Source organism: Onychostoma macrolepis, chromosome 15 (assembly GCF_012432095.1).
Source record: "Onychostoma macrolepis isolate SWU-2019 chromosome 15, ASM1243209v1, whole genome shotgun sequence".
Taxonomy (NCBI): domain Eukaryota; kingdom Metazoa; phylum Chordata; class Actinopteri; order Cypriniformes; family Cyprinidae; genus Onychostoma; species Onychostoma macrolepis.
The window spans coordinates 9,903,743-9,926,972 of record NC_081169.1 but is presented as its reverse complement, the minus strand read 5'-3'; the positions used below and the strand labels follow the sequence as shown (position 1 = coordinate 9,926,972).

The 23,230-nt window shown below is 35.7% G+C and overlaps 1 protein-coding gene across 2 annotated transcripts; it reads left to right on the top strand.

Annotated features, from left to right (window-relative positions):
• Positions 1 to 87: 87 nt before the first annotated feature.
• fxyd6 (FXYD domain containing ion transport regulator 6) lies at positions 88 to 21,772 on the top strand. 2 transcript variants are annotated; one of them, XM_058745582.1, is made up of 9 exons: positions 88 to 530; positions 9,227 to 9,280; positions 14,952 to 14,975; positions 15,069 to 15,107; positions 16,886 to 16,960; positions 17,342 to 17,378; positions 17,473 to 17,522; positions 17,602 to 17,640; positions 17,719 to 21,772. In XM_058745582.1, the coding sequence occupies exons 2-8, from the start codon at positions 9,232 to 9,234 to the stop codon at positions 17,628 to 17,630; spliced, it is 303 nt and encodes a 100-aa protein (XP_058601565.1). In that variant the 5' UTR covers positions 88 to 530; positions 9,227 to 9,231; the 3' UTR covers positions 17,631 to 17,640; positions 17,719 to 21,772. The 2 variants fall into 2 exon arrangements, with proteins under 2 accessions (XP_058601565.1, XP_058601566.1); XM_058745583.1 differs by having other exon boundaries at positions 91 to 530; positions 15,072 to 15,107.
• The last annotated feature ends 1,458 nt before the right edge of the window (positions 21,773 to 23,230 follow it).

The window sequence follows — 23,230 nt, the reverse complement described above, 5'->3', positions numbered from 1 at the left end:
ATCATCTGAGAAGCTGAAGAGTTCAGTAAAAGTTCAAATTTGCTTTGTATCAAAACCCTGTTAAAGAGAAACAACAGAAAGATATCGCATTTATGAGATCATTTTGTGGAGTCACCGCGAAAGGCTCTGCACAGACTTTTAGATAATCTTTGAAGACTTGTGTTATATGCCCTTACATGTTTATAAAGACCGACCAACCAGTACTCGCGACCAACGCGTGCGGTGTCTCTCATTGCTCGCGTGGCGGGGCGGGAACCGAGAGAGCGGGAGAGAAGAGACAAGGGACAAACCAACAGTCAATATATTTATATCTGAAAAGAGGAGGTTTACCTTGTTGACTGCTATACAGCATCAAACGCTCGTTTAAGTGGATTTTTATCCATTCATAACTTTTCGTTCCATCTCAAGACGCCAAAAAAATCACTTAACAGACAACGACTTGAGGACCCTACAGTCGTGCGGATCGTGAAGCAGCGTTTGACCCACTGCTGCCCATCCACTTACAAGTACCCTTAAGGAAACGAGACGAGGTAGGGCATGAAGTTACCTATCCAACTAGGGCGTATGCTGTTGTTTTATAGTCTTAGAGATGTTGCATGATGTTTGCTCATTATAAAGAAGGTATTCTGGAATGACATGAGTCAAGCCTCGCTTTTACTCCAATGACATCATCAGTCAAAGTAATGTCAACATTTAATAAATGGGCAGTGTAGATTTTATTTTGAGATGCATAATGTAGTTTACAAATAGCAGAAGTGATTTCGGAGTTTGTTGAACAAATGTATGAATATAAAATGCTGTAGAATGACACAGCGCGCTGTTATTGTTGCGCGAGGGTGTGTCCGAATTGCTTTGTGCGTTTTCGCCTCATTAAAGCGTTAAATTATTATTTACATAACCTCTATGCATTATTTGTGTTATGTTTTGGCATATTATTTTCGGAGCGATTTATCTGTGTTATAGTAATGAAAATTAGTGAAATTCTTCGTCTGGAATGAGAGGGGAAATGATGATAGCGCGCGAGCGGATTAGAGTTTAATTACTGAGAGGAAAATGTATCAGCGCGTGAAAAAAAAAAAAAAAAATGTGGGGAAATGGGCTTTTAGTATGCGTGCTGAAGGAAATCCACAAGTTGGGAGGGGTCCATGATGACCACGACTGAGCTCCGAGCACAACAGGTAGCGCGTTATCTTTGGTATTGATCGATACGTTATAAACTGAGGGCGCAGAGTTAAAGTGCTCATTACGCGGCGCTCTCTGGAATACTTGATTCTGATTGGTCAATGGTTACATATTTCTTAATAATGACTGTTATTACAATTTATTTATTTATTTATTTATTTTTTCCCCAAAGTAAAATCATATTATTGCAATTCATATCAAAATATCATGTCCATTTTTGGTAAGTAGTCGTGTAATAAGTGGGATAATGTACACAAACAAACTCCTTCAGGTTCAGACAAGACAAGGTGATCATTATTATTTTGGGAAATTATTATCTAATTGTACTCGTCCCTTACAATTCATACATTTATTAATTGCATCTTATGTCCCTCGTTTATATGATTTTATATGACGTGCTGTTATGCACTGAATGCCATCGCGTTTCCAAATAAAGTCTGATTTGCCAGAATGTCTGGGCAAGGAATTGGCCTGCCCTTTATCAAACAATGATAGCCATCATTTTCAGTTTCTAGGTGGACATCACTATCTCTTTCAAAACTACAGCCAGCTTTCTGTACTAATAATCGTAATCACCTGACGGATACAGTTGCCATAGCAATATTTCTGCACCCTGGTAGAGGCGTGTCTGGCAGCGCGCCAATGAAGGCTTTGTTGTCATGGATACAATTTACCTTCGTTGTGGTTGTGATGAAAGGCTGAAGGGTCTCACCTTAAATAGTCAACGATGACCTATTGTTCACAATGAAATGTTATTCAATAAACTGAAATCCTAGATCTGCCACAATCAATCTTCTGAATATAAATATATTGCTCTGCTGAAATATGGTAAGGAGTAATTATGGGTGACACTGCATTTGACAGCTGGTAAAATCATATGAGCTTACCAAAAAGAAAAGATAGATTATACAGTGCATCAGTATTGTTTTGCAGTCTATTGTATACTAGCATTTTCTCTCATCAACACCCCCGCAGGCATTTCAGCAGTTTACTTATGCTCTATCAGATTATTTCCAAATGAAAGAGATGCAATTTAGTTGATCACTAAGGGGTCAGAAATAATTTTGCACATAAAAACAGAGGGAGGGAACGGATATGATAGATACAATTCATTATGATAGATAAATAATAATAATAATAATAATAATTATTATTATTATTATTAATATTATTATTATTAAATGAATGAATAAATAACATGTTGAAAACTGTTGACATGGAAAAATTATAAAAGCACATTAAAAGCTAACCAATAAATGTCCTTACCATATAGAGTGAAAATTACATAAGATTGAATTCACTAGAAATATTTTATCAATTGTACTGTATAATATTATGTTTTGTATTTGTAAACCTTTTGAGCTGCTTTATAATTTACCATAAAACCATTAAAAATATGTTCCTACAAGTCACTGCATATTAGTATGCAGTTATTCAGTTATTATTATTATTAGTATTTATGTGCATTATGGTGTTTTCTTTTTTTTTTTTTTTTTGCCATTTTTAGTTCATTTTTATTGTTTTACATTGTGAAATATGTATATATATATATATAGTTACCAAAAATGAGTCATCCAAAGCTTCAGAAGTGCACATTGGATGATTTTTGTTTTTTATGACTAGTCCCACAATGTTCTGGAATGTTACAGAAAGCACTAGAATTTTACAGAATATTACAGAATGTTACAGAAACTTCTATGTGTACATCCTTGCAAAAGCAAAGTGTCTTTTAAAAAATGCAGTACAATAATAATTAGCACCACAGAATTACAGAAGAATCATTTCAAAATAATAATAAATAAGTGAAACATTTTTTTTTTTTTTTAGCATTATGTGATTGTTATGTGGACTCTATTTTTATTTTTAGGTCATCTACAATACCCATTTGCACCACACTATGTTATTGTAGCGTTTTAGTTGTTTAATGACCAACTTATGCAGAAATCCTTGGGTTTACATACTTTTTCCTTCAACAAAAATATCACATTACCACTCTGTGTAAAATAGAATAGATATAGCAACTGGCATGAGAAGTTTCTCTCCTAGCTGGTGTTTTTAGTGGGCCTAAAGAGCGTAAAAAGAGAGCTAATTAGATGGGGAGAGAAACTGCTCCAGTTCTGGCAGAATAAATGTGTATAATAAACACTTGCACCTCCTCTTACACCTAGTCATGAGAGCTCTCAGCCAGCGCCAGGCTCTGTTGATGATATTATTCGCGTTCATTCATACTGCAAGTCATATCAATGAGGTCAGATTCTCTCAGCTTCTGACATATGGTCTAGTAACTACTGCTTACATGATCAAGCAGTATTTGATGACGAAACCAGTCCTACAAAAATAGCACAACAACATATGCACTTCGTTTGTGACTGGTTGCGTCTTACATAAGATGCTCTTCTGTTCAAAATGTGACGCTCATGGCGGGACACTCAAAAACAGTATGATGCAAGCACCTAAAACTAAAACCCAAAACTACAGAGTAAATAAAAAAAGAAGTTTACATAATCTAGGTTGACTCTACCAATCCCTTTGTGAGTTTGTGCAGGCAGTTGTTTGTTTGTATTTGCTACTCATCAGTATAGAAATCCATAATTCATATGACAGTCATTGGGAGTGAATTATGTTTTGTCTCGTTCGCAAGCCGTCCAGATACAGCGACAGTCTTCCTTTTGTCCTCCAGGGAGCACAGGAAATATCTGTGGCCGACAACATAGTCTCAATTGACTTTAAGGGTGAATTACACGGGTCAGCGACCGACTGGAGAGGCTTTTACTCGGAAGGAGAAATGAATTGGTGCATCTAACTATAGCACTCTGTCAATATATCTACTGAGGTCAGAGGCAGTGTTTGATAATTAAAGCCAGAGGAGTCTCGTTTCCTGGCGTCCGTGAGTTAACAAATTGGCTTCTACTCACTTGTAGTTCAAAAGGTGCAGAGCAAATTGATTGAGAATATTATGCATCCCCAAGAAAATGGGAAATAAATCACATGCATGTATGCTTTCATACTTTTTAGTGAATGGTACTTGAGAGAGCAAATAATGTGAAAGTCGTGAAAAAACACCTAACTTCAATCTACTGCAAAATTGAAACACTGCTCCAGTACACTGTTGACCAAAACTTAACATTAAAGGTACATTCAGTAGTGAAGGGAAACACTGCTTCGAAAGCTTGGAATCCTTAGCGAATTATTTGTTTTGAACCAGTGGTTTGTAGCATATTTCAAACTGCCAAAGTTACGTGATATCAGTAAACAAGGCTTTGTTACGTCATAACTGATTCAAAATGTAAAAAAAATTCAATGGATCACCATTGGGGGGCGATCTCTGCCAGGATCATTTTTCCCATTTGTAGGGCTGTGTCTGAAATTGCCCACCCTATGCTCTTAAATAATTTGACGATACGGCAGTCTGTCTAGCGATGGTGTCTGAAACCATAGTGGATGTCAAGCGCACTCATTAAATCCCATAATTCACCACAATGACAAGTGTACAACTGATGTACACACAACGGCTAGAGAATACCCATAATGCACTGTGAGGGTTGTGCCAAATGAATTTCCACGTTCAGCCAGAAGATGGCGCCTGCAGCTGAATCATCCATCTATCTAGTTTCCAAAATTCTTGTCCAATGTGGGTATACATTTCTTCTTAATTGATTATTAAATAGTTGAATGAATTCTATACATGCTAGTTTCCATTACACATCAAGCACAAACTATGCAAAAGCGGCAGCCCATCCGGCACACTCAGTGTCAGAATTTGCTCATTTTTTTTCACTTGCTCCTTCAACGAGATTTTATGAATGAGGGTATAAGGGCTGATTTCAAACACGTATTTAACAATAAAAAAATAATACTTTCAAAATGTTTCCCTCCATTTCAAACAATTCTGAATATTAGAAAAGAAAAGAGAAAATATCATGTACAGACCCACACTTTGGTAAATACTTCTATAGAGACCATTAACAGGTGCCTGTTTAGTTAAGTATAGACTCCTTATTGATTTTCTATCCACACAGAACATTATTTGAGGTCAATAAGGCACCAGTGATTTATCGAAGTACATTCCTGTGAAAAAAAAGAAAAAACATAATCCTAACTCTATCCCTACCAATACCACTCCTTATAATCAGTGTCATCAATAAAATTCACTTGGCCAGGAAATTATTTTTATGGGTGGGCACTCTTTACTGCGATGGATATTGAAACACAAGTGTGGATGGTTTCTGCTCATGTCTTTAAGGGACTGCTTGCCGTTGGGAGGAGAGGAGTCAAGCTGATCTGACAGGGTATTGTGGGTATATTGTAAACAACAGACATTGTCTGTTACATCACATGATACAAGGTTTGTAATAGCCTTTAGTAATACTGCTGCCTTGTTTGAGTAACGGTGACCTAGGACTGTATCTTCAGGTGACACTGAACTGGTTAAACAGAATAACAACTTTGTTGTTGTTATCGGCTTATTCCAAACACTTCTGCTCCTTGCGAATTCATTGAGTCTGATATTGTCCATTAGCAGACTGCAGTGCCTCTATAATGGGTGACATGCTGATAAGACTGAAGCTCTTAAAAAAGACTAAGATACCAGGTATTGTGCTGTGTTAACATTATCACACATAAGGTAGCTGTAGAGGCATGTGTCTCTAGATATAGTTGAAAAGAACATGAGGTTACTCTACAGACAGAAAATCCCATTAATCCAAACACTTATATGTCCCATGTTCAGAATATTCTCCAAAAAGTATATCGAATGAGTTTTTCAATGGCCAAATATGAATTGTGGTTTCTGCATTCCAATTTAGCATTATTATTTCAACCCCATCACATATTTGAGATTCAAACATAGAACTTCAGTAGTTCAATAAGTAATTCTGGTAGCACCACTGTTTTGTCTGAAATATGTCTGGAGTTCAAATATTGCATTTCACAAGGTGAAATGAAACACTGATAAAGAGATGCCACTTCCTCAAATATGATGTCAGAAAGGTCAAATATGTATTTTAGAGTGGAAATGTCACAGGATAACTGAGTCGAATAGAACAGGAACAAAGGCAAAATGTTGTGTTTTCTCTAAAAAATCTGCATAAACAAGGTCACTAAGGTGTTTCGCTTGTCCGGGTTGTGTTTTCTCATTCTAGACAAACTGTCAGTCTATTATGGAAGCCCGTTTCCGCCACTAAATAAACAAATAAAAAAGGTAATTGCGACTTTTTATCTCACAATTATAACTTTTTTTATCACAATTGTGAGTTTACGTCTCTCAATTGCCTGATATAAACTCATTCATGCAAACACAAAACACCATCATCGTAACACTCATGATACTTAAATAATGCAATAAACTTTCATTAAACAACAGAAGATGTAACATAAAGCCCAAATGTACATAACTGATAACAAAAAGTATTAAAAAACATGTTTATTTAAACAAAATGTTTTCAAATGTGCAGTGTCATGCAGGGAATTCTGGGAATATCAGTTTACAGTTTTTGACTGTCAATTATACATTGATTTGTTATTTTGAACTTCTAAAAACTGCACAATTAACAACATTTTACTGTAAAATTACATGAAATGTCTGGTTAGATCTTTTACAGTTTTTCCCTCTATATAGTACGGGAACTTACTGTTAACCTATTAACAGATTTTTTTCCGTAGCGTTAAAAAAAAAAAAATACAGTTAAAATTACACTTATTTTTTTACAGTGTGGCTCTTTGTTACTGCAATAATTTGTCAGCCCAAGCTGTCATTTCTTTAACCATTAATTGGGTCTAGTATCATAGCAGACTAGTGACAAATTCTGAATTTGTGGCGTAGCAGTATGAGTGAAGTCGTTTCAAACACAAATTGGAACGTTCCTTGGGTTTCAATATATAGTTGCATACTTTTTCATTGAAATGTATTATATTATGGTCATATGTGTTGCATTACACACTAAATTAAGTTAGATGAGTGTAGTGAGAATTAGCAGCATCATGTTAATTTCATCATTTAGTCCTGGGAACAACATTTTCTCAGAATGACCTGGTTTCCTTTACAGGTTGACCATGACACCATTTTGAGATGATGGTGCCCTACTTAACAGCAGGGTGGCGATGGCAGGGTTGGTTCTAAAGGTTTGAGAAGCAGCAGGGTTGTTTGGTATTCTTAGTTTTAAAAATGTATTGTTCTTGTGTGTGAAGACACCCATATTGGTGAACAAATATCCATAACCTGTCATAATGACTTAAAGATGTAAAATAATAATAATAATAAAATAGAATTGTCACATGCTGGAGTGATGCCTAGATTTCTATAAGTTTGAAAGCTGACCTCAATGACTGTGTTGTGATTTGGTAAATTAATTGTACATTTGAAAATATGGTAGCACTTTATTTTGATAGTCCACTTTAGACATTCTACTAGCAGTAAGTAACTTTGCAAATACAATAAAGTGTAACCGAAAATATTGTTCTTGTGACACAAACCCTTTCTTGAAACACTCAGAGAAGAAGGATAAATGCCTTTCCTGTGGTCAAGGGCAGTTAATCAGCTCTACCCCATGTAATTTTCTTTTCGATGGCTCTCCAGTGCTTAATGTTCTAGGAAATGACACTGTTCTGACCGGGTCCCTGAAAGCTGTCGTAGGGACTGTGGGACTGCTGGCAGAATCCAGCAATATCCTGCCCATGACACAGAACAAATGACTTTGTCCTTCTATAACAAATGTTGGTACAGCACTCACTGACAGAAAGTCAAAGAAAAAATATGTAAAAGGCAATAGAGACAGTAAGACAGCTCATTTTGAAGGCACATTTGTGTGTGAAGTGTGGTTCTAGCATTTTGATTGTTTCCACAGATGTTGCACAATATAAACATATTAAAATAAGGTAAAATGCAAAAAATGTTCATATGAACAACTTTAGAGATGCATAAATGCTTACAGTTTCTTTGAAGTTCGTAAAATATTGAATTGAAGGAATTAATAGACTGATTTTATTTATAATAAATGGGATGAATTATGTAAATATAAATATAGACTACGTCTCTAAACTAAAAGCCTTTATATTTTGAATTTTAGACCAAGTTTATAAAGTACAATTCATTGTCTATCCAAAATATATAACTGCATGTGCAAACATTTTGTAAAATACTAATGAGATCACCGTTGAAGGTTTAATATCAAATTATTTATCAATATGAATAATATATTCATTTGTGGGACACAGGATTAGTGACAGGATGAGTGATAAAAAGTAATTATTAACTTGACTGTTAAAACTGATAACTCTTATAGAGGGTAGTTAAAAAATTTGGTCATGCTATTAATTGTGACTTGCAACAGCTAGTGTAAATTAAGACCCTTTATCATTTGATAAAGATGATGTCATGTCACTGACTTTGTTTTGTTCTCACACTCAACATACTGTACCACCCATAACTACAAGGTTTAAGTATAATAATAATAATAATAATAATAATAATTGTTTATTATTATTATTATTATCAAATCATCCTGAAAAAATATAAGCAGCCTAACTGTTTTTAACGTATAATAATAAGAAAAGTTTCTTGAGCAGCAAATCAGCATATTAGAATGATTTCTGACTAATCATATGTGGGTTCAAGGATAGATAGATAGATAACGATCCCAAACATTATGAATGTTTCTGTGTTTATATTGTGAAATACAATATAATTACTCAAAATATGATAAATATTTTGGACATAACAGCCAATCCTGACTGTTGCATGACAACTTTAACCCAGACATTTCATAAAATGTGAAAACCACAAGATGTGTAGTTGTGATTTATGAATCTACAGGGAGTCTAAATTCAACCTGTTGTCAGGCTTTCTGACTGTGCTCTTTCAATATTGCATAGGTACAATGACAACATGCCAGTCAAGGACAGAGCATAATCGTGATTATAAATAATGTGAGCTTGTGAGAACTTTCTAGTCTTTCTGTACATGGTAAGCATGTAAACCACAAACACCGATTCTCACTCTATTTACTATCTCTTTTCCACTCTCTTTCTCTCTCTCTCCCCTTTGCAGTTGCCATGGAAACTGTTCTGGTCTTCCTTTTTTCCCTCCTAGTCTATGTGGCGGGTAAGTGCCCCCTACATTTCACTACAGGCTCCCTGTGTCCGCTGGGATTGGAGAAAACTGGAAATGCATGGGGAAAAGCCAAGACATGACACGTTAGCGCCATCCTAGAGTTCTTAACCGAGAATTTGATCAGTGACCTCTCTAATCTGGGATCACATGTGTGTGTGTGTGTGCTCTCTCTATAGTTCTTCAAATAGACTCATCTAAAGCTCTGTGTTTGTGCTGTATATGTGCTTTTACATGTCTGTGAATTGCTGTCCTGCTTTTGCCAAACAAACTTCATTTGTGAAATGAGAGCACCATTTAAATAACACTCCCATCCATCCCAGTCCTCTGAGAGACTCCACCCCACCCACAATTAGGCCACATGAAAATGCCAGCACATGTGCACCAGATTCATACTCACACACACAGCTCTCTACACTGGTAAAAAAATGTATCCTTCAGCTTTGACAACAATCCCCTTGCTCACCACTAAAAGCACTGCTGACTGGCAGACTATTTTTATTTTTTATTTTTTTTCTGGTTATCTTTCACAGTGCAACCACGATATTCCTTCCATTCTTTCCTCCCTCTTTTTTCCCTTTCCTTCCTTTCATTGTTTCTTCCTTTTTCTTATTTGTTCATTCCAAACTCTGTAAATTACCATCAAATTGACAGGTTGACTTTTCTGGTAAATAAACCATACATTGTTAAAAATAAAAGGTTCCAAAATAGTTGTTAAAGGTTATTTATGGAATCATAAATGCCAGTAATGTTCTCACAAGCAATGGCTTTCTGTCTTTTTGCAGTAATTTTTACCATTGGTCAACAAATCTGTGTGGTCAAAATTGAGTAATTTTCAATAGTAAAGATTTCTCTACAGATTTTGCAGCAGGTTCAAGTTGGTCCCAAAGATACGCCCCGCTGACCAACAGAAAGCAGTGTGGAGTAATCACGTCATCTCCTTCAGAATGTTATAACTGGTCCAAAGCAGAGTTCTAAAGCAGATGTCAGTGTGTCCTGACTTTGTACATGCTCGTCTGGAATCTTCTGCTTTGTTCACACATAGCATCAATATGGCAATTTACTGGTAATTTTGCCATTCTCATCTTAGAAAACTGCCAGAAATTTAAGACCGTGTTCAAACATGATCTCAAGATGGTAATTTACCAGTCATTTTCCAACAAAGTTTGTACATGCAAAAGTCTCCTGACCTTCAGTTTTTTATCCTCTTTTTTTTATTTTCTCCTCTCTTTTTTGTGCTCCTTCCTTCTTCCCTTTTTAAATTTTTTCATTCATTGTCCCTTTCTTCCCTTTATTGGTTCTTCCTTCTTTCTTCCTGCATAGTTCCTTCCTTCTATCCATCCATTTTCTTTATTTTTTATTTTTTATTTTTTATTTACTGTCCCTTTTTCCTAGTGAAAAATAAATATACTTAATTGTATTTAAAATATATTTATATTATGATAAGTATACTAAAAATAGATTGACATGTCTATACTAGCTGAAAATACATTCTAAATGTAGTTATTTCATTCTTTCTTCAAGTAGAAACTTAGTGCACTACAAATTAATTTGTAAAATACTTTTTACAAATGCATTTGGGAAAGGATGAAATATATATATTCATCTTTAAGAAAATATACTGGCTAGGTTCTTAATTCTATCTATAACATGTTTGAAATTTGTTAAAAGTGATTTTCACACATACACACCATATAAACTAACTGGACAGGACTTTGAAAGAGGATGCCACTTCATAAACCCAATGATATGTCCATGCTCACTCAACCCTCAGATTCCAGATTTTCAAATAGTTGTATCTCGGCCAAATATTGTCCTATCCTAACAAACCATACATCAATGGAAAGCTTGTTTAAAAAAAATTGATCCTCATGAATGGTTTTGTGGTCCATGGTCACATATAGAAAGTAGTTACAAAAGTTAAGATATGTAAACAACATATAGTCATGGATTTGAAATGGAGAAAGAAATTCACAAACTTGATCAAAAAACCGGATGGTTTTATTCCTTCTGCATGCACTGAAACATAAGTTAGTGCGTTCACATTCTTCCACCAATGAACTGTCTGTGTTTTAGTGCATGCACAATAATAAAACGAATGTTATGCCGGTTTATCCAATTGTTTCCTGCGTTAATGACATATCATGTCAGGTAAAAGGGAAGCAAAACATTCAGCAGATGATATTTAATGTTGTGTCTGCTGACTTCAACAGCTTCAAGTTTAACGCACTTCCGTGTTCTATACAGGCACGTTTATTTCCACGCACCGCTTACTGCACCTATATTAAGACTTTTCCTATAATTTGTGCTGTCATTGAAGAAAAAAACATTTACTTATAGCAGTATTTGTAACAGTATAGAAAGACTACAAAGTAACCGCAGTTTATCACAACGCGTGTCTGCTTTGGTGGCACATCTGGTAAAGCGAGTACATGTGTCTGGCAGTGACCCAGGGTTCGAATCTAATCCACAGAGTTTCCTTCAGCCAATGTTCAAATGTCTGTGTCTAAAGTTCCACTGATGTTCTCTGGATAATTGAGTTGACTGGCATGCTGGGGGTATTAGTAAAATGCAATTTCTTAAGCTGTGCCATTATTTATGAAGGTTAATTTATTGTATTAGAAGCACACAATAATTGTGCCATTAGCACACTTCAAGTTTACTTGGAATGCCATTGCAATGCATTTTAAACTCACTAAAAGTAAGGGATAGTATGACCTCAGTTTGTTATTAGTATAATATTAATGTGTGTTGAACACTCTTACAGTGTAATTGAATTGCAATTGTATTGTCACCAAAATACATTTGAAGTTTATGCTGAATGAATTCTGTATTTCAAAAATTGCATAAAAGAGTGGATATTTAAAGTGTACTTAAGTATACTTGGAATAGTTCCACTTCAGCACAAACAAGTATATTTAATACAAATTTAGTTGAACTTCAGCACTGCTTTTGTATAACTAAAATGCATTTAGTACAAAATTATAATTGTTCCAATTTAGCAGACTTTAAGTATACCAATTATTGTGTGCCACACCTATATTTAGTTATACTAAAGTACACACAAATAAATTGTACTTAAGTATACTATTCTTTTACTAGGGTTCCCTTCATTCCCTTCCCTTCCTTCTTTGTCCCTTCCTTCTCTTCATTGTTCCTCTTTTCTTTACTTATTTATTCCTACATTTTCCTTCTTGCCTTCCATCCATCCATCCATCCATCCTTCCTTCCTTCCTCCACTGTCCTTTTGTTCCCTTCATTCTTCCTTCCTTCCTTCCATATAGTCATCAATCATCCATCCATTCTTCACTGTCCTTTTCATCTCTTCCTTCTTTCCATCCACCCATCCATTCATTCAGTCATCGTTCCTTCCTTTCTTCCTTCCTTCACTGTCCTTTTCTTCCCTTCATTCTTCTTTCTCTTCCCTTCCCTTCATCCTTCATTCACTGTCCTTTTCTTCCCTTCCTTCCTTCCATCCTTCCATCTATCCATCCACCCATCCATCCATTCAGTCATCGTTCCTTCCTTTCTTCCTTCCTTCACTGTCTTTTCTTTCCTTCCTTACTTCCTTCACTTTCCTTTTCTTCCCTTCATTCTTCCTTCTCTTCCCTTCCTTTCATCCTTCATTCCTTCCTTCACTGTCCTTTTATTCCCTTCCTTCCTTCCATCCATCCATCCATCCATTCAGTCATCGTTCCTTCCTTTCTTCCTTCCTTCCTTCCTTCCTTCCTTCCTTCCTTCCTTCAATCTATCCATCCATCCTTCCTTCCTTCACCGTCATTTTCTTCTCTTCATTCTTCCTTCCATCCATCCATCCTTCCTTCACTGTCCTATTCTTCCCTTCCTTCCTTTCTTACATCCATCCATCATCACTGTAATTTTCTTCACTTTCTTTATTTCTTTCTTCCTTCCTTCCATCCAGCCATCCTTCACTGTCCTTTTCTTCCCTTCATTCTTCCTTCCATTCATCCATCCTACCTTCACTGTCATTTTTTCCCTTCCTTCCTTCCATCCATCTGTCCATCCATGCTTCATTGTCACTTTATTCCCTTCATTATTTATTCCTTCCTTCCTTATGTTATATGTATGTTATTTTCCATCAACATTTTTTGTCATGTTGTTTCCACTCTTCCTTCAAGCGTCTGTCATGCTTTGCTCATTCTACTGTACATTCAGTCTATCTGTGTCCACTTCCTGTCTTTTTTCATTGCCTGTTTATGTGTTTCATAAAGTTCCTCTGACCTTGCTCTCTCCCTGTCACCTCTTGTGTGAGGATGAGTAAAAAGAGGAAATATGTAATTTAATTCTCAAAGTCAAATGATCAACAGAGAAATAAAGTATAAATACCTTCACCTGTCAAATGGTCAACTGCCGAATGTCATATTAAGATATTTGTTAATAGATGATTTGGTTTAATAAACTGCCAGGTTTAATTTAAAGGGATACTCCACCCCAAAATTAAAATGTTGTCATTAATCACTTACCCCCATGTCGTTCCAAACCTGCAAAAGCTTAGTTTGTCCTCGGAACACAATTTAAGATATTTTGAATGAAAACCAGGAGGCTTGTGACTGTCCCATTGACTGCTAAGTAAATTACACTGTCAAGGCACAGAAAAGTATAAAAAACATCGCCAAAATAGTCCATCTGCCATCAGTGGTTCAATCTGAATTTTATGAAGCGACGCAAATACTTTTTGTACGCAAAGAAAATAAAAATAATGACATTTATTCAACTCTCTGTCTCTCTGTGTCAGCATAGCGCCATTTTGGAGAGCATCCGATGGACACAAAGTGCGTACACTATTCTCTGTCATCAGTAACGCATTGATACGTATTGTATGTTTATTTACATACAAAAACACATACGGCAACAGCATATCCATGCGTTACTGATGACAGATAATAGCGGAGAATATACTTTTCTGCACCTTGACAGTGTAATTTACTTGGCAATCAATGGGACAGTCACAAACTTCCCGGTTTTCATTAAAAATATCTTAAATTGTGTTCCAAGGACGAACAAAGTTTTTACGGGTTTGGAACGACATGGGGGTAAGTGATTAATGACAAAATTTTCATTTCGGGGTGGAGTAACCCTTTAAGACTGTTAACTCCTTAAATCCTCATTCCTGCTTGACGGTGATTCTAGTCTATACAATAAGCTCTATTGTAACAACATATGGCATAAGTTAAGACCATTTTTAAAGCACAAATCCCATCCTAGACTGCTTGAAAAATCACTTTTAATCTCATTTTATTACTACAGTGAAGACAAATCAGTAATATGTTAATCATTATGAGTGTTCCCTCGTGTCTCACAGGCATCAATTTAGTCTAATGAATTCTTAGAGTTTGATATACAACAAATTGTATTGACCCTGTAAAAAAAAACCCTGTTATTATGCCTGAATCGTATCACACATTCATTAGGCAATGTCATATTCCTGCCAATATTGTATCTAGCTTAGGGCTCTGTGATCTTTCTCAACAAGCAAAAACACCCACCACAAACAAATAACATAATACAGCACTCTTGTTTCAGTTATTGGATTTTTTTTTGTGTGTGTGTGTGTGAATATAAAGATCCATAATACTCATGATTCCTCTCTGTTTTTCTCTTTTCTCATAATTGTTTTTGCTTCTGTATTGATCTTCTGTCTTAGCTTTGTCTGAATCTGCTGTCCAAGGCAAGTTCATTTAACACATCACTACACATTACTATTTTACCATATATATGTATAGTAATCAAATGGTTTCATGTGTAATTTCTTGTTTTCCAGCAGATGGAAAAGAGGAGGGATTGGAACCATTTGTATACGGTAAGAATCAATACTTACAAAGCTTACACAGGTCAATATTTACTTACATAACAAGGATTATGTCACTTTATAAGGAACATACTTCTCAAACAGAAGGTACCCAAAGACAGTGGAATATAATTGGTATCTTAGCTTCCGTTACCTGTATAGTCACACTTCATACAGTCATATTCATCTGTGCCTTCAGAATGCAATTACACCCTGATGCAGCATATCAAAATGAGATCTAAATTAGATTTTTTTTTCTTCAATTTTACACAGTATTTTGATAATCTCCAGACGCTATTTAATATCTGAAAAATTGTGAATAGTCCTGAGTGACTTAACTAATTATGGCAGTCGATGAAAAATACAGGCCAAAATGTGCTCCAAAACGTTTTATCCACTCAAACCACATTTGCAGTATGCGACCACATCACATTTGTAGTGTAAACACTAATATGTCTTGATGTGTCTTGGGAAGCTGTGAAGGACCTGTCAATCAAACATGTGGTTAAATGAAGATCATTTCAGGTCTAAATAGAGCCTCACATATAAAAAAGTTCACATCAGACATGCTGTCATCACATCACACTCCTTAGGAACTTTGAGATGACACTATAAAGAAGAGAATTGCAGATACTACATCAAGCTGTTCAACCAGATGGACAGTTGTCAGGGAAGAAACCAAAAGGCCGTTTCTAACTGACAGAGCTCCAGAGGTCTTTGGCTGCCCAGACATCAACAACCACTTCAGCACTACACAGGATTGGCCTCTTTTGGAGAGTGGCTAGAGGCAGGCCACTTCTGAGTGAGGCCACAATTACAACATCATGCCTCGAGTTTGCTAGAAGCAAAAACCTGAAATCAGGTGACAGATTATTTTGGAGTTTGAGTCCAGAGGGCCTGCAAACTGGTGCGATGTTTGACAGAAACAAAATTCAGCTTAACACCCATGGATGGTGGGAACTTAGTGGTTAAAGTTACAATTGAGCAAGGTACCTTAACCCCACATTGCTCCAGGGGTTTTCTTTGGAAAAATGCTTTGGATATTGAATTTAAGTATCTGCCGAATAACTAATAACCAACACTGGCCTGGGGCGTTCTGTGGCATTGAAAGTTCAGGGCTAGTAACCAGAAGGTTGCATATGTGTAAATGCATGATAATGACTTATTTAATTCAGCCAGCGATCTGTGTCCAAGGCAAAAATAATAATAATAATACAAAAATTTTAAAAAAAGATTTAAAGACAGACAGTGATTCATAGTATATGGCAAATCTAGCCAGATCCCAAACAAAAATTTAAAAATCTACGGTGACAAATATCTATACTGTAAAAAAAAAAAAAAAAAAAAAAGATTTTGTTTTAAATAAAATAAAAATTATTGGAGTATAATTTTTATAAGAATATACTATTTCAGTCTTCAACAAAATTTCATGTTTAATTCAGTGTGTTACTTGCCGTTTCTGTCTATAGAATATTCCATATTTTTGAATAATTTACTTTTTTTTTTTTTTCAAAAGAAAATAAATTTCTTCATGACTTTTAATTAAAATGCAGTAAATAATTATCCCTGACAAACTACAATTTAAAGTCCCATCCTACATATTTATTTTTATGTATTTATTTATTTATTATCTTCGAATATCCCGTTTCATCTGAGAATGTTGCATTATACAAGTAAACTGGTTTGCAAACTGAAATTGTGTGTGTGTGTGTATGTGTGTGTTTGTGTGTGTGTTTTCCACATAAGCATGAGTCTTTCTTCAAAATTTAAATCCTTTATTTCTCAACCAGACTATGAGAGTTTGAGGATCGGGGGGTTGGCGTTTGCTGTGGTGCTGTTTGCTCTGGGAGTGCTCCTTATTCTCAGTAAGAAACATCTTTTGATTTATTATTTTCAATTCATCATCTTCATTCAGAAGCTAAATCATGCAGAAATTAGTGGAAAACAAAAGTGATCAGAGCGCAATAGCTAAACTGAGCTGCCGCACAATAGATAACAATTTAAACAGCGGTGCTTTTATTCAACTGAGCATGAGATGAAGTTTTATGTCACACTCAATGAGAGAGATATAAATGAAGACATGCTTGCTATCAACAGTTCATTCGGGTTACAAGAATAACATCTGTAAGGGATTATTATCCCATATTATCCCAGTCATTATCACAAAATAAAACCCGACAGGTCATTTGTATGGTTTGACATTCATCCGTTTGATCTAAATCGTTTTGCTTGTGTGCACCCTGCAGGCCGCAGATGCCACTGCAGTATCAACCAGAAGCCCAGGTTAGTCCTATACAGCCTCTCTGATTCTCTGTCATATGTTGCATGGGTTTATAAGCATCGGTTACAATTTTCTTTGAACTATATATTTTCTCAGGGCTCCAGGAGATGAAGAAGCTCAAGCAGAGAACCTCATGGTCTCCAAGGGTGAGATTCAGTACTATCTCTGGTAATACACATTGGTGCATTTTTAACCGCTGTTCTTTTATCATTCTTTCTCATAAAGCCAAGGAGACTCCTAAAGCAGAAAACTGAAACAGTCCAGGTACAGCGACTTTCCTTATGAAAGTGTGATTATGGAATCAGAAATGTATTATGTAATATCGGCTTTATTTCTTCTCAGTGCTGTTGTACACATAGCTGTGGCTGAACGACTTCACTGATGCTGCGGATGCTGATGATGATGAAGCTGATTCCAGACCATGGCTATGAGAGGATAGAGAGGAGACAGAGATTTGTGGGGGGAGGCGACTATGACTTGGATTTTTAATGGGCCAGTGTCTTGTACGTAGACCTCTAGTCCTGTCACGTGAACAGTAACCGTATCCGTCTTTTCGTCTGTGCCCTTTTGCAACAGTCCGTCTTGAGTGAGTTGTTTTAGCAAAACTAGCCACTTTCTGCAGAGAATTCTTAACATTTTTGGCTCCTCCCCAACCGAACTTGTGTGTGCGGTTTAAAGGAACAGTTCACCCAAAAATGAATATTTTCATTTTGTTCCAAACCTGTATGCAGTTATTTATTTTTTTTTATTTTGAACACAAAAAGCATAACACAACCTAAGAAAAAGATTAAAAAAAACACCATAGTTTTATTTTTTGGATGAACTGTCTCTTTAAAACAATTTTGTTTTAACGTCCAACAGTGAATAACTGTTACTGTTGTTGTTGGTGAGACCACTTGTTATTGTCATTTGTGTCGCACCTGCTGTTTTTTCTCTTGTAGATTGTATAGATTATATACACATATTTAAAATATTTAATATAAGTAAGTATTAATTCATATGTGATGCAGAATATATATTTGAATATACAGTGTATGCAAGTGTGCGCGCGTAAGAATAGATCCTGTAGAGCTTGTATGAATGCGAGTGTGTGTGTGTGTGTGCATGTACGCCCACATTCAGGGCTCCTCTTCCCGACAATCTTTCTATCATTGTACCCAGACCAAGCACAAAAACAACACAGTACCACCACTGTACCACAGGGGGCGGTATACCGCTGTCCTCTGATCAGCTGCAACACTGCCGGGCTCAAAGCCCCCATTCGGACCCACAGTCTAAATGTCTACGGCCTGAGAGGGAAACCGCAGAAGCAGTTCACTTCACCATAGTGCCACAAACCTGTGTCCTTTACCTTTACTATCACACGTCTTCTGTAGCCTACGTATTCACTTTCTTAAAGGAATAGTTCACCCAGAAATGTAAATATTTTATTATCGTCTACTCACCCTCATGTTGTTAAAACTTAACAAACAAGATGGATGTCGTTGTTATGTGGAGCACAAAAGGAGATATTTTGTTGAATGTCCAAGCAGTTGTTTTCCATACAGTAAGGTAATGCATAAAGTATACACCGATCGTAGTTGATCCATGATCCATACGGACCAAGCCCCACGGTTCAGCACGCATGTGTTCCGCAGATTAATTGTGAAGTTTAACCATCATTAATCATTATCGTACATGTTCATCATACATGTACATCATACATTACCAGTGTAAGAAAAGGCAAAAAGGTACTCTATTTGTTACTCGCGCGCTGTTTTCTATTTGTGATCGCGCTTTCACGCAGAAAGAGAGACTGCGTGCAAACACAGAACTGAACCCACTTAATTACTCCTTCACTCCTTGCCTTTGAACAGACGCATATACACATAATATTACGACACAATACCGACCTTGACAATCATTTCTGGTAAATGCAGTTAGTTATGTTTTAAGTGAATGAGAACAGCTGAGAAAGAAATCGGATGTGTTTCATTATATTGGATCCGTGCATCAGGTCTTAAAGGGGCAGCAGCCTATAAATACCTGTTGCTGTCATTATGCTCATCAAACAACAAAACACATTTTTGACAAAGACGAATCTATATTTAATGTATACAACACTATGCAGTGTTATTTTACACTTAATTATTACATTTATGTACCTGAATACTATGCTGTAAACCTGAACAGTGAAATGTATTAAATTAAATGAGTTAATTTCACTCAAATAATAATGAAAGTTCATTGGACTTAATTGAAATAAGTTCTGTAAACTCAAAATGTCATTGTAGTTATAAATTATTGCATTTTCTAGTTCCCAGCATGCTTTGCATCAGACAACAAGGACAATAAATGTAGAAATTAAGTGTTATTTTGTGAGTTTTTGCACAAGATTAACATAGAGAGACAGAAGTAAGTACTTAAATGTTGTGTTATGTTAGGATTTACATAGGTTTCTGTCATGTTAGTTTCGTAGTGTTACCGTTGTGGTGAAGAGTAGAGCCTGTGGTTAGGTTGAGGATGGACAGCAAAACTTCAAGACTATATACTGCCTGTTTTTTTGATTATTTACACGCAAGTGTTGTTGTGAGTCTTTTAGATAACTACATTAGCATGTGCCAGTGTGCTGTTGCTAACTAGTACTAAACTATAAAGATCTGAATGAATGTGCTGTTGATGGAAGCAAGTTGTATATAATTATCGTTATAATAAGACAATTGATAAGTGGGGTGGGATTATGGAAGTGAGGCTTGGCTCCCATTGCTCTCAGCCCCGCCCCACTTGTCATAAAAAATTTAAGCTGTACTAACTTAAAAACATTGAGTTTGTTTACTCAAATGTTTTGAGGCAATAAGTTTCCTCAAATGTTTTGAGTATTCTTAACTTATCAGGTTTTACAGTGTATCGACCTTATTTTATTTGTAACATTGTTCTGTTGTATTTGCTCATCTATGTAATTTGTGTAGGCTATTTGTTCTTATTTTTACAGGCTGTTCACTTGTCTCTTTAATCATGTTTGAACTTTCATAGGCTTTTGCTGTGATATCAAAGAAGGACAGTAATTAGCTTTGAGTAATGGGAAGCAAAGTTACATATTTTTTTGTATTTTTTTGCTGATCCGAAAAACGATCCGATTCGTGGCTGAAAAACTGTAATATGATCCGAACCCTAAAATTTGTGATCTGTTAAACCACTAATACAACCGCATGTGCAGCCAAACTTTATTTGTGTGCGAATGCAGGCAGTAAACACATGCACAGAAGGGAAGTTTCATTCTTGTTTAGTGTCTGAGCTATGTCTATCTAAAAGTTACGAGCAACAAAAAAAAAAAAAAAAAAAAAAATTCTTATTTGACCGTGAAACAATAAGCCAGGGCAGTGTTGCCACCTAGTGGGCAAACTAAATAGTGCAAAATATGCAGCTAGAAAAACATGTAAATCAAAGTATAATTTGGCCTTAAATATTAACCTGCCTTTAAGAAAATTAACCATGGTTTTATTGTAGTAAAAGTGTTGTAACCAAGGTTTTTCTTTTTTTGGCATATTGATTAGCATTTGTATAACACAGTTTTACAACAAATACCATGGTTAAACTATGGTTTCTGTAGCAAACCCATGGATAATTTGTGGTAACCATGTTTTTTTTTTTTTTTTTTTGTCTTTTGTTTTTTTTTCAAACCGTGGTTAATTTTCGTAAGGGTGGGACTTTGGTGCAAATAAAAAGCACCATTAAACGATCATAAAATTATTTCATATGACTAGTAAATAATATGATGATAAATACACAAGGAACATACTGAAATTTAAATCATTATTTGCTGAAAATCTCCAGTGTAGCTCTCAAATCTCTTTCGGCGTTCTTGTACGTTAGTGTGTACATTTTGTGTGATCAACTCTGCGCCATATTTTAACGTTAGCCAGCATAAATGAGATGGATGGGAAGGTTTTCAGCGAGCGACTTAAATTTCGATCTGACCCTTCAGAGCTATGGTGAACCTGGCTTTCAAATCACATGAGGCTGCGTAAACAATGATAGAATATTGATTTTTGGGCGAACTAACTTTTTAATATCATTCGTATTTATAAACACTGTTCAATGGGACCAAAATGTCGGCCTCTAAAGAGACCAATCTTTGCATTTGTGTGCATCTGCGTAGGTATGTGAGTGTGTTTGTTGTTCCACACATCACTTGCTGTGATAAACCTATGAGAGCTGTACAAATATAGGTCAGTTTATAAAGAGAGAAGCATTTCACAGAATATTAATCACATGTATTCAAGAACACAGTCTAACGCTACAGATGCTTCGCTATTAGAGAGGAATTTAATACACATTCGTCTCATATCTGTGCAGCTGCTGTGTATGGCCGCTCTTTGTGCTTCAAAATAAATAAAGTCTTTGTCTGACACAGGCATCGGTGTGTGGATTCGTTTTTGTTTTTTGAAGCATCTGAACAGAGATGCCAAGCCTCAGTCAATCTCTCTTCTTCTGGTTCTTTTAAAAAGTCATACATCACCTGCCAGAAAAAGACGGCTCTCTTCACTACCGTTTGGACTCGGTTATCCATCAGAATGATCGATCTGACACCATTGTAGCATCTTGTACCATGTCGTTGACTAAAAATGAGGATCTGAAGTCAATTACCGACGCCTGAAAGCTCTCTGAGGTCCGTTGCTTATAGCCTACTTCAAAGTCGAGACAGAATATGACCACAATCACTCCCAGCGTTTTATACTGTGATGTAATTGGACTTCCCTTGGGCAATGACTCCAAAGGTTGGGCTCAGCGGTATTTTATCATAGTTTGAAGGCCAGTGTTTATGGGCTAATAAATGTATTTCAAAGAATGGTTGGGCGGTCAGATTTACGAATGCTCTGGGCGGCAGGGAGGGATAGAGGGATGAAATACACCTGAACTAAAGACACACTCTCACAGTAGTCAAGACCTCAGGAGGAAGAGGAGCTTTCCACAGAACAGGTGAGATGAGATGATAACTGTGTTACGGATTTCTGCAGAAACATCAGAATTTCTAAAATGGTCAGATTTGACAAGGACGATGTGTTTTTATTGGTTTATGTCCATGACATGACAACTGAGGTTTGGGCCATTTGGGGCATGTTAGGTTGCATATTCATACTCATGTTCTGTCAAAATTAACTTTGTAGGGGTCCCAGAGACCTCTATATAGTTTCAGAATGACTTTATTATATTCCTCTTAAATTATTTTTTAAATGTTTTACTGACTAAGCTTAGTCAAAATATATTTTTATGAATCTTCAATTGTCTGTTTTTATTGTTTTTATTTTGTTTATTTTTCAGGCTGCTATCCTGACACCTAGCATGATAACTTAATTTGGGTTCAAAATATACATGTTTAAAAATACAATAAAACAAATCCAAATGGATAAGCAAATACGTGTAATTTTGAGGCCAGTCTAATCCATACAAGTAAAAAAATGAATAAATAATTAATTAATTAAATTGTATTCATTTTTTAAGCCACTTTAAATAGCATTAAAGCAAATACAGTAAAACAAATCCAAAAGGATAGCAAGTTAGCATTTTGGGGTCAATTTAAGCCCATTATTTTATCAAAAATATTATTATTGGACACATGGTAGCAGTTACCATTATCTTAGCATATGAAAATTAATTGGATTTATTGAAATAAACAATTTTGGGGTCTATTTTATACAGTCACTTGCTGTGATAAACGTATATAAATCAATATTTTATATGCATATATATTCTAATAGACAAATTGTAGGAAGATGCATTCATTTCAGTTATTAATGTCGGGGTCAGTGTGATCCATGCAATACAAAAATACAATAAAAATAACTAAATAACATTAATTTGGGGTAAATTTGAT

What these genes read in the sequence shown, in the direction of transcription:
- fxyd6 (XM_058745582.1), top strand. Translation starts at nt 9,232, where the DNA reads ATGGAAACTGTTCTGGTCTTCCTTTTTTCCCTCCTAGTCTATGTGGCG. An exon ending in ATTGGAACCATTTGTATACG is followed by an intron (nt 15,108 to 16,885) that starts GTAAGAATCAAT and finishes TTTCTCAACCAG; the next exon opens with ACTATGAGAGTTTGAGGATC. An exon ending in GGGAGTGCTCCTTATTCTCA is followed by an intron (nt 16,961 to 17,341) that starts GTAAGAAACATC and finishes TGCACCCTGCAG; the next exon opens with GCCGCAGATGCCACTGCAGT.